The sequence below is a fragment of the Durio zibethinus genome, chromosome 13, assembly GCF_047325235.1.
Source record: "Durio zibethinus cultivar Kanyao isolate XHJ-2024 chromosome 13, ASM4732523v1, whole genome shotgun sequence".
Lineage (NCBI taxonomy): Eukaryota > Viridiplantae > Streptophyta > Magnoliopsida > Malvales > Malvaceae > Durio > Durio zibethinus.
Genome location: NC_143174.1, coordinates 13,089,413 through 13,103,160, shown reverse-complemented (window position 1 = coordinate 13,103,160; position 13,748 = coordinate 13,089,413). Strand labels below are relative to the sequence as shown.

At 30.9% G+C, this 13,748-nt stretch overlaps 2 protein-coding genes across 2 annotated transcripts; both read left to right on the top strand.

Annotated features, from left to right (window-relative positions):
• The first annotated feature begins 884 nt into the window (after positions 1-884).
• Positions 885-2,863, top strand: LOC111302850 (putative WRKY transcription factor 40). Its single transcript, XM_022898715.2, has 5 exons — positions 885-1,085; positions 1,180-1,245; positions 1,755-2,072; positions 2,165-2,281; positions 2,423-2,863. Exons 1-5 carry the CDS (start codon positions 1,014-1,016, stop codon positions 2,789-2,791), a joined length of 942 nt encoding a protein of 313 aa, XP_022754450.2. The 5' UTR covers positions 885-1,013; the 3' UTR covers positions 2,792-2,863.
• Positions 2,864-7,502: 4,639 nt separating this feature from the next.
• On the top strand, positions 7,503-7,859 carry LOC149515360 (uncharacterized). Its single transcript, XM_089742417.1, has one exon. The coding sequence runs from the start codon at positions 7,503-7,505 to the stop codon at positions 7,857-7,859; it is 357 nt and encodes a 118-aa protein (XP_089598543.1).
• The last annotated feature ends 5,889 nt before the right edge of the window (positions 7,860-13,748 follow it).

The window sequence follows — 13,748 nt, the reverse complement described above, 5'->3', positions numbered from 1 at the left end:
GTTAAGAACGTTTATATATCATGTTTACATGAATTATGTGAAACAATATAGCATTTCTTATCAAATAAATTATAATATATGTGAACAACTAAGGCATTATCTTGTTTAATATTTGTTGCCTTGTAATAATGCATGTATGCCCTTTCATCTTCACATTGGTTACCCAAATCATTTTTCAATTAAACACAAAAAAAAATTTAGTATGTTGAAAACTTAGAAAAAGCGGAAAAAAGCAACATTTTCTGTCTTCTCCTACTAGTATAAATTTTTATCACCTTATTCCAATTTTTATTTATAAGATAAAAGCTAATATAAAGAACATCATTTGTGCATTTAAATATTTGATTCAATAATAAAATAATTATACAAAATTTTTTAAAAATTTTTTTCTTAAATAAAAAACACGTGGGCGCATGTGGCGAAATCGTGTCTATCAGTATTATTTATTATTATTATATAAAAAAAAAATAAAAGAAAAATGTTGGAAAGAGGGGGCAGACACAAAACAAAGGCGGGTGAAAGCGAGAAAGTCGACCGGATAAAATAAGGTCAACAAGACGAAGCTTCTTTTAGCCCTGAGTTCAAAAAGTATGATGTAGCAATAAATCTCATTCGCGTGGGGCTTCACCTTCACATCGCCTTGCATGACATTCTTATTTCCTATCTCCCCCAGCCCTCTATTTTACTCTATTTCTATTAATAAAAACTCAAAAGCAAATCTTTAACAATTTAATTTATTAATTTGTATAATGAATATAGACTGCTTATCAAGAGAGGATTCCAAGTGGGATGTCTGTGAGAGAAGGCTCTTAATTTCAGCCTCATCTTCCGATAACAATTAATCCAAGCCAAACCGTTGAAACATCTTCTGAATTTTGTCTTCTATATATTTACTCTCTCATTCCCTCGACAACCTTGAGAATCCTCGTCATTTCTTTAGCTTCAGCTTACCTGCCCTTTCTTTCTTGCTTGCTTTTCTTGTTCTCTTTTTGTTCTATAGTACAATTTCAGTGATGGAATCATCTTGTGTGGATACCAATCTGGACCTCAACATCAATCCTTTCCATCACAGAAACAAAGTTCTGGTGAGTTTGGATTATCAATTGAGAAGGATAGGCTAGCTATTTTTCTCGTTTTAGATTGTTGGACTTACGAAAACTTTTAAACTTTCTGAAACAGAAGAGGGAATCCGAGTCCCAGAGAGAAGTGGCTGACTGCGATGTGAAGGTACCAGTCAAACAAGAGGTCAGTTTAAGGACAAGTCAATTGTCTCCATGAACTTAAATTGGCCTTTTTGATTATCCTAGATATCTAGTCTATTCCAAATAAGATTGCTTTCTGTTCCTGGTTCATTCATACCGGCTACCGTAAATCAGAATCAAATTGCCTTCGTTCAGTTTGTTTTTGATTGCTACTTCTTGTTCTTTCCCTTGCTTTTCTTCCTTCCAACATCCCCTTTCTTCTCCCCTTCTTGTCCTACAACATATAATTGCATCACAGCATTTTCAGCAGGCATAATTTAGGCACCCGCTCTTTGGTGATGACTAATCTTTTGAATCATTTATTCTTTTGCATCTAACATTTCATGCTACTTTAATGACGATTAACCCTGGGAGCCATACAATTTTCTGTTCAATTCATATATACGATATCCTACGAGCAAGTACTTTTAGACTGTCTCTTTGTCTGGAGCTTTCTTGGTACCAGCAACCATTAATTCTCCTTCAATAGTGATTGTTTTTTGTTGTAAACAGAATGGAGTTTTGGTGGAGGAATTGAATCGGATTAGCGGTGAGAACAAGAAGCTAACTGAAATGCTAACAGTTCTGTGCGAGCAATACAACTCTTTGCAGAACCAATTCATGGAATTGGTGAGCAAGAATTCTGGAAATGAAGCTGCAACATCAAGGAAGAGAAAAGCCGAGTATGAGGATTATACCAACATGATTGGATTTAGTGGAAACGTTGGGAGCACCTGTAGTGATGCAGAGTCATATAAAAAGCCCAAGGAGTGCATTAAGGCAAAGATTTCAATTGTTTACGTGCACATAAATCCTTCTGATAACAGCCTGGTCGGTTCCAAAAGTTTAGGGTTTGGGAAATTAATTAGCTTCCTTCCAAGTGCTAAGAATTTTGAATATAATTGTATTCATCTGCATTACAGATTGTGAGGGATGGATATCAATGGAGAAAATATGGTCAAAAGGTCACAAGAGATAACCCCTTTCCCAGAGCATACTTAAAGTGCTCCTTTGCCCCAAGTTGTCCGGTCAAGAAAAAAGTGAGTCAATGTTTCTTCCCTAATCTTCCTTGGCAGCATTTAGACTTAAGATTGTGATGAGATGAATATGTATATTGATAGTCTCTTCTGTAGCTAGGGAACCTCTGATTTTTGTTTCTGCTATTAATTGATCATTTTTAGGTGCAAAGAAGTGCTGAAGATCCATCGATCTTGGTGGCTACGTACGAAGGAGAGCACAACCACGCACACCATTCTCCAGCTGAATTATCATTAAGCCCCAACTCCAGTGCTAACCCTCGTTCAGCTCCTGTTTCTGCCCCCACAAAATCTTCAGCTGCCACTGTGACTCTTGAGTTGATGCAACCATCTGGATTAGGCGACGATACCAAAAAGCCATCCCAACAAATTGATGCACCAGCTATCCAACAGATTTTAGTCCAACAAATGCCAGCTTCTTTGACTAGAGACCCGAATTTCACAGCAGCCCTTGCTGCAGCCATTTCAGGAAGAGTTGTAGACCATAATGAGAGAGAGTGTCAAGTGATGTAAATAGAATCTCTGAATCTAATATAAAAAATTTTCACTTCAGATTAAATACAAGGGTTAGAAATTTTACGCCAATTTGCAGTGTAAAGTCCTGGTTTCAAACGCAAGTCTATAGCGTGTCAAGAAATTCACAGGCATTGTGAAAATTTTTTTGCTAAATCAATCAATTTTATTAAAGCAGGAAACGTAGAGTACAAGGGAGAAAAGAAGGTTCTCACAGAAGACTCATCCAACAGATACTAACCACCTCAAGTTTCTAACTTGGAACACACCCAACAACAAAAGAACCAGATAACGGATCCATCAATCACCATGATGCCATAAACAGCTTAGAGCAATACACCACTCCCAAAGTTTCCATGGTCAAGCCTCTGCTTTAATACACCAATAAACATCAATCTTTGAATCAGACTCAAATAATTAAACCAGCCTTATCTCCAATCAGAAGACCTCCAAAGCAACTTTAATGGCAAGCAGTTTAGCCATTTTAGAATCATGAACTCCCTGCCAATCCACGTTCCTCAGCATCCCACCACACCCTATATGCCCTGACTTTCCCCTAGCAGACCTATTTACATTGAACTTAAAGAATCTGATGGAAGAGGGATCCACACAAAAATGGTCTTTTTAACAAAACCAGCACACTTAGGAAGACAAGCCCCTGGATTAATCCACAGGATAGAGGCTTGATCGCTTTAATCCAAGAAAGAGGCCTTCCAATGACCAAAAACAAGCCTTCATCCACTTCCCAACACTTCTGCTAAAAAACTACCTCGTTCACAGCCAACCAAATAGATCAAAAGATTGCTGCGTAAGAAGCAAGCTACCAAGATTTCATAACACCATAAAATGGGAAGACAAAACAGTTCAACATAAAACTCAACAATGATTGCAGTTGACACCATTTCAAACTCCACCAAAGAAGAAAATTACACCATAAAAGATAAAACAATTGACAATTAAATGTAACATTATATGCACATTCCCCCATCATTTTAAACCAACGGCATAGATTCTACGGTGGGATATTTGTGCTATGTAATTCCATCAAGAAAAACAAGCAGATCATCCTTTAAAATGCATCAAGCTTTTCAGAAAAAAAAAGAAAAAGTAAAAACCATTAGGTCCAGGTGCATTCGACCCCTCACCCTCCCAAATAGCAACTTTGCGATCTTCCATAGAAAAATTACCTCCCACCCAGCAACTTTCAGCTCAGACAACTTCCTCAATCCCAGCTCCGTCACCACATGCTTATCTCACCAATCTGTTAAACAACTTCTTTAACAACCATGCCCATTCCTAATAAGTTTCTCCCTATTAAGGGCAGATCAACCAACCAATTGCAGCCAACAATACCAACTCCCCCATGTAATCATACATTCCTTTCTAGATCCAAATTAGGTGAAACTCTTCCCATTGAGAGGGATATTTTGTTCACAAAAATTTATAAAATCACTGAAATCAAATATTCCAATTCCATGACTCTCGTATTCTTTTCCAAGGAAGACCTAGCATTATGACATTTGACCGTATTTCTCAGAATCCCACAATTTGCTGAACCCCCAAAACTCTAATGTTCCATGACAGTATCTTCATCCTCACCCCTCTCCACAAATCAATAATCAACCCATACCCCCATATTCCATAAAATGAAATCAAACACCCAAACAAATAAGAGAAATTTATGAACTGATAGTTACCTGCTACTATGGCATCAACGTAATCCACTCTGCCCCTATCATCTTTTACAATTTTCAATCACCTCTTCATCATCACAACTTGCAACCATTTCTAACATTTTGCCTTCTTCCCACCTCCACTTACCCTCCTCTACTTAGGATTTAATATTTTTAAAAAAAGTTAATTTAATATTTTTCAAAAATTTCTAAAATTCGAAATAAGTAATATTTTAAAAACGAAAAATCCGATTTTAAAAATTAAAAAAATATGATTTTAAAAAATATTAAATTTTAAAATATGAAATTTAATATTTTAAAATTTTTAAAAAATTTTTAAAATTCGAAATATTGACTTAAAAAAATTAATTTGATTTAAAAAATATGATTTTTATTAATAATTGGATCAATATTATCAATTTTAATTTGTACAAAAATGAGATTTTTATGAAATTAAATTAAAATAATTAAATTTTAAGTTTTTTTTATAAATATAAAAATTATTTATATAATTTAATAATTGATTTTATTTATTCAAATTATTATGTTAGTAAAATCAACATTGCATCGTTAATTCAACAATCATATTATTATTTTTAAAGATAAAAAAATTATTAATTATTGGATTAAAATTATTAAATTAAAATATTATAAAAATTAAATTTATATAAATGCTAAATTTTAAATTTTGGTAGGGTATAAAAACTTATGATATAATTTGATTATAATTTTAAGTGCTTGACTTCAAAAGTATCATTGACTTATAATTTAAATATTATATATGAAAAAAAAAAGAAAAGGCTAATGGACAAGAGGTTTTTTGAGTTAAGAAGTCTCCTTGGAAACTAGGTTTGTATAGGAGGATGTCTCACTCTTGTTTGCTACAAGAATACTTTCCTTTGGGATTAGTTTCCAAATTGGTCTTTGGGGGGGTCTAGAGGAGTTCAGTTTTAGAGGAATAAGGTCGAGTTGGCATTGCGAAGCGATATGACGGAAGAGCTGGATGGGTTGTGGAAACGCTTGACATTCACCGAAGAAGAAATGGATGGCGTGAAGTGATAGATTTTTCACATCAACAACGGCTGTGGAACATAAGTGAATGATGTGAAAGATCCATATTTCGAGGCCTTTCAACAGGGAGTCTATGATTAATAAATTCAGAATAGTGTGGAGACTTACGCAGGCAGTGGTATATTGGAGAACTTAATTAAGTTTGCCACAATGGCCGATAAGAAAAGGGTTGTCGAAGGATCTCCATGGTCGTTTTATATACATCTCTTAATGTTGGAAGAGTACAATGGTGATTTAAGATTAGTAGAGTATTACGTTATATTTAGATAAATATTAATAAAAGAATAAAAAAAAATTTTTAAGGAAAAAAATATTTTTTAAATAGTTAAAATTAATAAAATTTTTTTAATTATTATTATTTGGATAGATAGTAAAAAAATAATTTATTATAATATTTTTTAATTATATTTTTTTTATAAAGTAACATATAATATACAATATATTTTTATATTATTTAGATTGTATAAACAAATTGTTTTGAACAAAATTAAGCATATTTAATATGATAAGATATATTAGTTAGATATTGATTTATTCTTAATTTTATATTTAATTTAGTTTTTTAATTTATTTTGACAATAATTTAATTTGTTTTGTTATTGAAACTTAAAAAATTATAAAATATTTATAAGTTATGATATTATATAAAATAATCATAAAAAAAAATTATCTTTGTAAAACATATTGTTATATAATCAAATCTAATATCATAATAAAAATATAGATATAAGAAGTTTTTTATAAAAATAAAAATTTTTTAAACTTTTTTTCGTAGATTTCCTTTAAATTAAGATATTAAAAAAAATGTGAATTATAAGAGAAACTAAAAGTTATTGAATTTTTATCTCTTTTTATTTTTTTAATTAAAAATTTATCCAAATAAAATATTTTTTTATTTTATTTTATTTTTATTTTTATTTTTCTCCCTTCAATCTAAACATAGTGTTAGTTTACTAATATTCCTTTCTAGACCAGGGTTTATTATCTCCTTCTTCGGATGAGATCCCAAGATACAGTGGAATGTATTGACAGGAAATTGAGAAGGTTGATCACTATAGATGGCTTCCTAGATATGGGAGGATGAGCTAGGTTCCTGAGGATTTGGGTGGAAATAAACATTACTAAACCACTGTGAAGGGCTGTGAGATCAGGAGGCGAAAATAGGAGGAAAGTATTGGGATAACTCAAATATAAGAGGCTACCAATGTTTTGCTATAGGTGTGGATTGCTGGGGCATATCGAGATGGATTGTCAGATGGAGGAGAATACCACAAGTAACCAAATACTACAATATGGTGACTGGTTGAGGGCATCACCGATTAAAAGAAGAGGATATAGCAACAGCTTCAGTCCATTCTATGTAAAAAAAACAGTGGTGGATAAGTAGCGAAACTAGCCAGATCGAAACATGGAGCAATGATTGGAGAAGAAGAGTGCTGATGTGCAAGTGGTGGAGGAAGATTACAGTTCAGATTTGGAAAGAAACTGGAACAGGGCAGGACTTGCGAAGGACCAACAGGAGATGATACGATGAAAAGAGTGGGACGTAGAGCAAATCATAAATCTAATACAGAAAGGTTCAATGAATGAGGGTTGAGGTATATCACATAAAGAGATTAGTGGCGAGGAACCAGGCAATGTTAAAGCATCAGATAAAGGGTTATGGAACTTAAATGCAGTAAAAAAGGGCCCCAGCCAAAAACGGAGAATAAAAGGGGTGGAAATGAGAGTAGAAAAGCAAAAGAAATAGCAGTATTTATTCGAAAATATCTGGAAGAATATAGAGAAACTCAAACACCCACTATTACTGGTGCTGTTAGAGAGGATGTTAGATGGAAAGCACCAAAGGCAGGAGTTGTCAAAACAAACTTTGATGGCGTGTTACATGCAGAAGATAGTCTATGCGGAATAAGAGTTGTATCAGGGATGAAACATGGTCTGTATTGGGAGCATGCTTAACTACCACAATGCGAGTCAGAGATCCAATTGTTGCGGAAGCTTTAGCTACAATCAAGGAGATTGAGTTTACAAAAGAAATGGAGTTCACCTCTGTTATAATCGAAGGAGATGCTCTAAGCATTATAAATCAACTGAACTTAGATATAGAGAATTTTTCGGTGATTGGGGATTTGATACAAGATCATAAACTACTTAGCCATGGTTTCTACCAGTTCATAACTGTCCACACAAAGAGAAAAGCAAATGAAGCTGCGCACAAGCTTGCCAAAAATGCACTAAGGGCTTCTATCGAATCTATGTATTGGATTGAGGAATGTCCTCCTATCATTTCTGATGTTATCTACTCTAATGCTATGTTTGGATAAATATTAATAAAGGAAAAGAAAGGAAAGGAAAAGAATAGAAAAGAAAGTTTTTTAAAGGAAAGGAAAGGATACATGTAACCCTTGTTTGGATAATTAAAATTAATAAACGAAAGGAAAGGAAAGGAATTCTAACAACCATTATTTAGATAAAGAGTGAAAAAGAAAGGAAATGATTCATTATAATTATTTTTTTCAATTATAACCTTTCATTGCTTGTGATTTTAGAGCACTCCTGGACCATGATATATTTGCTATATTGTCTAGCTTCACAATTGTTGCTATATTAATAAGTTTTAATCAAGTGAAATAGGAAATATTTTACAAACATGCATTGATGGATTTTGAGCTAGTCAGTTATCTCATAAACCTAAAAATTATATTTATTCATATTTAACCATTCATCAAAATCAAATCATCAAAAAATTATAAAAAAATTTTTATATTTGAAGGGATATGTGAAACTTACTTAAAAAAGTATGGCTTTAAAAAAATTATAGGATGATTGTGATCTGCTTAGGTTTTTTTATTAGGTTTTTAGTATTAATAAAAAGATGCACATAATAGTCTTTTTATAAAAAAAATATTTTTTAACTTTTCTTTCCCTAGCTTTTCCTCTAAATTGGGGTATTAAAAAAAATTGGATTTACAAGAGAAACCAAAGGTTATTTAGTTTTCACCTATTTCCCTTTCTTTAAATTAAAATTTTATTTAAACAAAGGAATGGGGGTTTGTTTCTTTTACAGCCCTTTACTTTACTTTCCTTTCCTTTCTCTCCCCTCAATCCAAACACACTGTAAAATTGCTAATTTCATGATCTAATGGAAGTTACTTTTCCAAAAAAAAATTATATATGAACATAGACTTTTGAAATATTCTTTTTATAAGATAAATTTAGTCACTTTCAATGCCAACCTTATTTAACTCATTTTATGTCTGTCACTTATTATTACCAACCCTAATTTAACTCTTTTAAAATTCTTTTTGCCACTATACTGGTTGAATATTTATACAAAAAATTTAGGTATTCCAAATGCATTAAAAAGTCATTTGACATACATGTGTCTAATTACTGTACATGTGTCTAATTACTGTGAAAGACTTAAATGAAATTCTTTAAGAGAAATTCGTTAAATTTCTTATTAAAAATAATCCAATAAAAATGTTAATAAAAGTTCAAACCGATAGATTGATAGAGTTTAATGAAAAGATTAATAATATGTAAAAAAAATTACTAAAAATATCATTTATAATTTAAATTTGATAGCACTTATTCAATTGTAAAGGTACCTATCTAAAAAATATATAAAAATTTTTAAAAATTTTCAATTATGCATACCTGATTCATGTAATAAGACCTTTTAATCTATTGGTTTGGATTTTCGATTTTAGTTTTTATTTAATATTTTTAATGAAAAAACTTCACCTAAAAATATTTCATATTAGTGTTTCTCTTAATTACACTACTAGAAATATTGGCATCATCAACAGAATTTTATCGATGAAAATTTTCTATTAGTAATGACTGACAGATTATCAATGAAATTTACTAATGGAAAAAAATCCGTCGGTATTCCGTAGGCGAAGTTGCCATGGAAAAAATTACAATTTGGTGTGTTTTTTATCAATGAAAAATCTATCATTATCTATTGCTAAAAGTTTTACTAACAAATTTTTTTCATTTGTAAAAGTAAAAAATACTGATAGATTCTGTTCGTAATCCGTCGGTAAAAGTTAAAAAAATTTTTGAATTACCAACAAAAAATCAATCGATAAAGGTAAGTTAAATCTGAAAAATCCCTTTCCCCTTTTCCATTCTTCCTTGATTGAAACTCTAGCTTTGATTTCTCTTTTCTCCCCTCTCTTTTCTCCTTTCCTTTCTCTTATCTTCTTTTTGTTCCTTGTCATTGGCCCGTGCCCTTACCACTTTTTCCTCACAATTGTTGGCCTTTAAGCTCGTAAGCTTGTTACTTTAAGCCTTTTTTATTCCTTCTTTCATCTCATCACCTCTCTTCTCTTCTTTCTCTGCTCCTTGCCGTAGGCCTATGCCCATGCCCATGCCCGTGCCACCCCTTTCTCGCTTTCGTTGGCCCTTTAGCCCATGATCGCCTGTGCCTGGCCTTGACTATAAACCCTTTAGCTAGTTTAGAACTCATCTCCTCTTCTAAGTTATAGTTTCATTACTTGGCTTGTTTATTTTGATATAGACAAGGTATAATTGAGGCATTTAATTAAAAAAAATTACTTGCTATTTTTGCAATAGTGAGAAATTGATTTTATATTTTTTTTATGATATTAAAATTGAAGTTTAAAAATTATTGGCAAGAAAAGCTTAGTTGAATTATAAACCATTGTAGGAAAAACCTTTAACAACTATTTTTTAAGAGATACATGAATAACATGCATTTATCACATTTGATTTGAAAAAACTTAAAAAAAATTTATTGTTCTTACTCATTTATTGATAGTATTTGCAGTAGTTCTTACCATGCCACTAAAGCAATAAAGCTAAGCCCAAATATGGTTTCAATTAGGACTTGATTTCATATAATCTAAAGTTCATATTAAGATGAAATATAATCTAAAGATGAATTTGTGTATATTTGTTGAAAAATAAAATCTCAATCTCTAATTGTAAATAATATATTATTGCTTATGTACTTGTGTTAGAGAATTTGTGTCAATAATTTATTCTTGTTGCTTATAAAAAACTATCAATTTAAATTGTGTGACTTTTGAGCATTTTTTTGTGTACAAACCTCTAAAACATACATGTTTGAATGTGTTAAAATTTCGTTATTGCTTTTTAGGACTTTAGTTACTTAATTTTCAGTTTAATATACTAAAAGTAATATTTTTTGGACCTTTATGATGATGCAATTAGGGTTGAAAAAATGGACAAAGATCACTCTTGAATGTATTCTCGTTTAGATGTAAATGGATACATTAGTCAAAACTTTTACGATGATATAGAGAATTTACTTGATATGCTTATTCTCAACATCCTTTGTAAGTAATGAGAAGATTAGGTGTTTTTGTACCCAATGTGAGAATAGATGATTTTTAAATGAATATGCTATGTATGAACACCTTTATTATAAGGGGTTTATTTTTGGTTATACAAGTTGAGTCTCACATGGAGAGTTAGAAGTAAGACAACCATAAATAAGTAGGGATACCTTTGAACCAATTAATGAAGTAAGATTAGAGAATTCGTATACTATAATGGTTATGGATACTGTCTATCCTGATTTTGGGGTGGATGCTTTTTATGCTAGTGATACAAGAGTTGAAAAGCAATATCTGAGTGCAGACGAGACAAGCTTTTTTTTTTATTGAATGATGCGGATAAACCATTGTGGTCAAGTTGTATTAAGCACACAATCTTCTTTGCTATGTTGTAACTTTTAAATTGTAAATAATAATTTAACATGAGTGAGTCATGTTTTGATCATCTAATAAGCATAGTGAAGGATATGTTGCTGGTGGATGATAAATTACCATAGAACTTCTAGAAAATGAAAAAAAAAATAACGAAACTTGGACTTGGTTATAAAAAAAAATCATATATGTGAAAGCAATTGCATGTTGTTTTATAATGAAGCAGCAAATTTGACATATTATTTGGTATGTAATCATCCTTAATATCTAAGGAATAAATTTGGTGGTGAGAAGAAAAAACATATTCCTTATAAGATCTTACGTTATATGCTATTGATACTAAGACTTTGAAGACTTTATATATCAAGTAAAATTGTTGAATATATAACATGACACGCCTATAATCAAAGTCATGATAATGTGCGTCGACATCTTATTGATGGTGAAGCTTGGGAATATTTCAATTTTAGTCATGAATCATTTGCAGTTGAAGTTTGAAATGTTAGATTAGGATTATGTGCTAATGGTTTTTGTCCATTTGATCTAAATGCAAAACTATACTCTTGTTGGCTAGAATGATAGTGGTATTTAATTTGCCACATGATTGTATATGAAGCAAGAATATATCTTGTTGAATATGGTCATTCTAAAAAAGAATAGTTCGAGTCAAAATATTGATGTTTTCTTAAGACCTTTAATAGATAAGTTAAAAATATTATGATCTAATGATGTTGTGACTTATGATGCTTATGGAAAACAAAATTTTCATTTGAAGACAACTATTTTATGGATAATTAATGATTTTTCTATATGTGGTATGTTGTCTAGATGGAGCATTCATAGAATCTTATCGTGTCCTTATTACATAAGATAAGGAAAGTCTTTTTTATTGGCTTATGTTAAGAAGCCTTGTTTTTATTTTATTATCATCATCAATTTTTGCCTTTTAATCATCTTTTTAAAAAGTAAAGAGATAAATTTTCAAAAAAAGGTTTAGCCTGACTCCCTTATTTTTCCATTATCGTGTGAAAATTTTTTGGCTTGGTTGGATAGCTTTCTTGATATCACATTTGGCATGAAATATAGTAATAAAAAGTTAGTTGATTTTGGTGAAAGTCATAATTGGGTGAAGAAAAGTATATTTTAAGAGTTGCCCTATTGGTATACCAATCTTATTTGACAAAATCTTAATGTATATTTTGTTTTCCATAAGCATCATAAGTATATTTGATAATGTCTTTAACACAATAGTGGATGTTAAGGGTAAAACGAAAGACAATATAAATGTTAGACCAGATCTAAAGGTGTATTATAAGTAAGTTGGTTGAAATGAATGAGAAAGTTTTCATGCCTAAAGTTTTTTACATTTTAAGAAAGAAGTATAGAAGGGAAGTTTGTGCATGGGTTAAATAATTAAGACTTTCTGATGGTTTTGCATCTAACATAGCTCGAAGCATAAACAAGGCTAATTACAAGTTTTATGAGATGAAAAGTCATGATTATTATGTTTTCATGCAACGATTGCTCCCAATTACCTTTCTTGATTTGGTGCCTAACTCCATTTGGGATGTAGTTACTAAGTATCTCATTTTTTAAAAGATTTGTTTTCTATAGAAAAACATGTAAATCATATGAAAATGTTGGAAAAAAATATTGTAGAAACAATATGCAAATTAGAAAAGTTTTTTTCTATAGGTTTCTTTGATTTTATAGAGCATTTGTCGATTCACTTGCCTAATGAGGCAAAAATTGATGGACTTGTTCACTATCAATGGATGTATCTATTTGAAAGGTAATATATTTTAATTGTTAGACATTAACATTTATTAATTTAATTTATGGTCAATAACATTTATGTTATGTTATGCTATGATAATGACTAGGTTTTTTCATCATTTCAAGAAAAAATACACTAATCGAAAACTTGTTGAAGCATCTATATGTGAGGCATATGTTATTGAGGAGATATCCACTTTTTGCTCATTATATTTTGATCTAAATGTGTCAAAAAGATTGAATCGAGTCCATGTAATGATGATGGAGAAGTCATGGAATCTAGAAGATGTTTTTCAATTTTTACTTATCTTAGCTAAGCATTAGGTCCATAAGATAAGTCTCATGGCTATTAGCGAATGAGCATATCAAAGCACACTTATATGTTTTATTGAATTATGAAAAGATAAATCTTTAGATTGAGTAACTACTATGTCAATATGATAACTTATGTGCTTTTAGTTAGTTTTGTAGACACCTAATTTTATCAGGAATGGTCTAAAGCTGTTAAACCGAACTTGTTTTATGAAATACTAAAATAAAGATCAAAATTGATAATTTTAAAATGACCTATTTTCTAGCCTGATCAAAGACCCAAGATAACCATCAAATAAGGCTCAAAATTGATAAAAAAAAAAAAAAAGGTCCAACTAAGGGCCTATTTGTAACTGAAAAAAAAAAAAGAAAAAAAAGCTCAATGGATAGCCCATTTTAAGCACATAAATTAGCCCATTTAGA

What these genes read in the sequence shown, in the direction of transcription:
- LOC111302850 (XM_022898715.2), top strand. Translation starts at nt 1,014, where the DNA reads ATGGAATCATCTTGTGTGGATACCAATCTGGACCTCAACATCAATCCT. An exon ending in ATCACAGAAACAAAGTTCTG is followed by an intron (nt 1,086 to 1,179) that starts GTGAGTTTGGAT and finishes TTTCTGAAACAG; the next exon opens with AAGAGGGAATCCGAGTCCCA. An exon ending in GTTGTCCGGTCAAGAAAAAA is followed by an intron (nt 2,282 to 2,422) that starts GTGAGTCAATGT and finishes GATCATTTTTAG; the next exon opens with GTGCAAAGAAGTGCTGAAGA.
- LOC149515360 (XM_089742417.1), top strand. Translation starts at nt 7,503, where the DNA reads ATGCGAGTCAGAGATCCAATTGTTGCGGAAGCTTTAGCTACAATCAAG.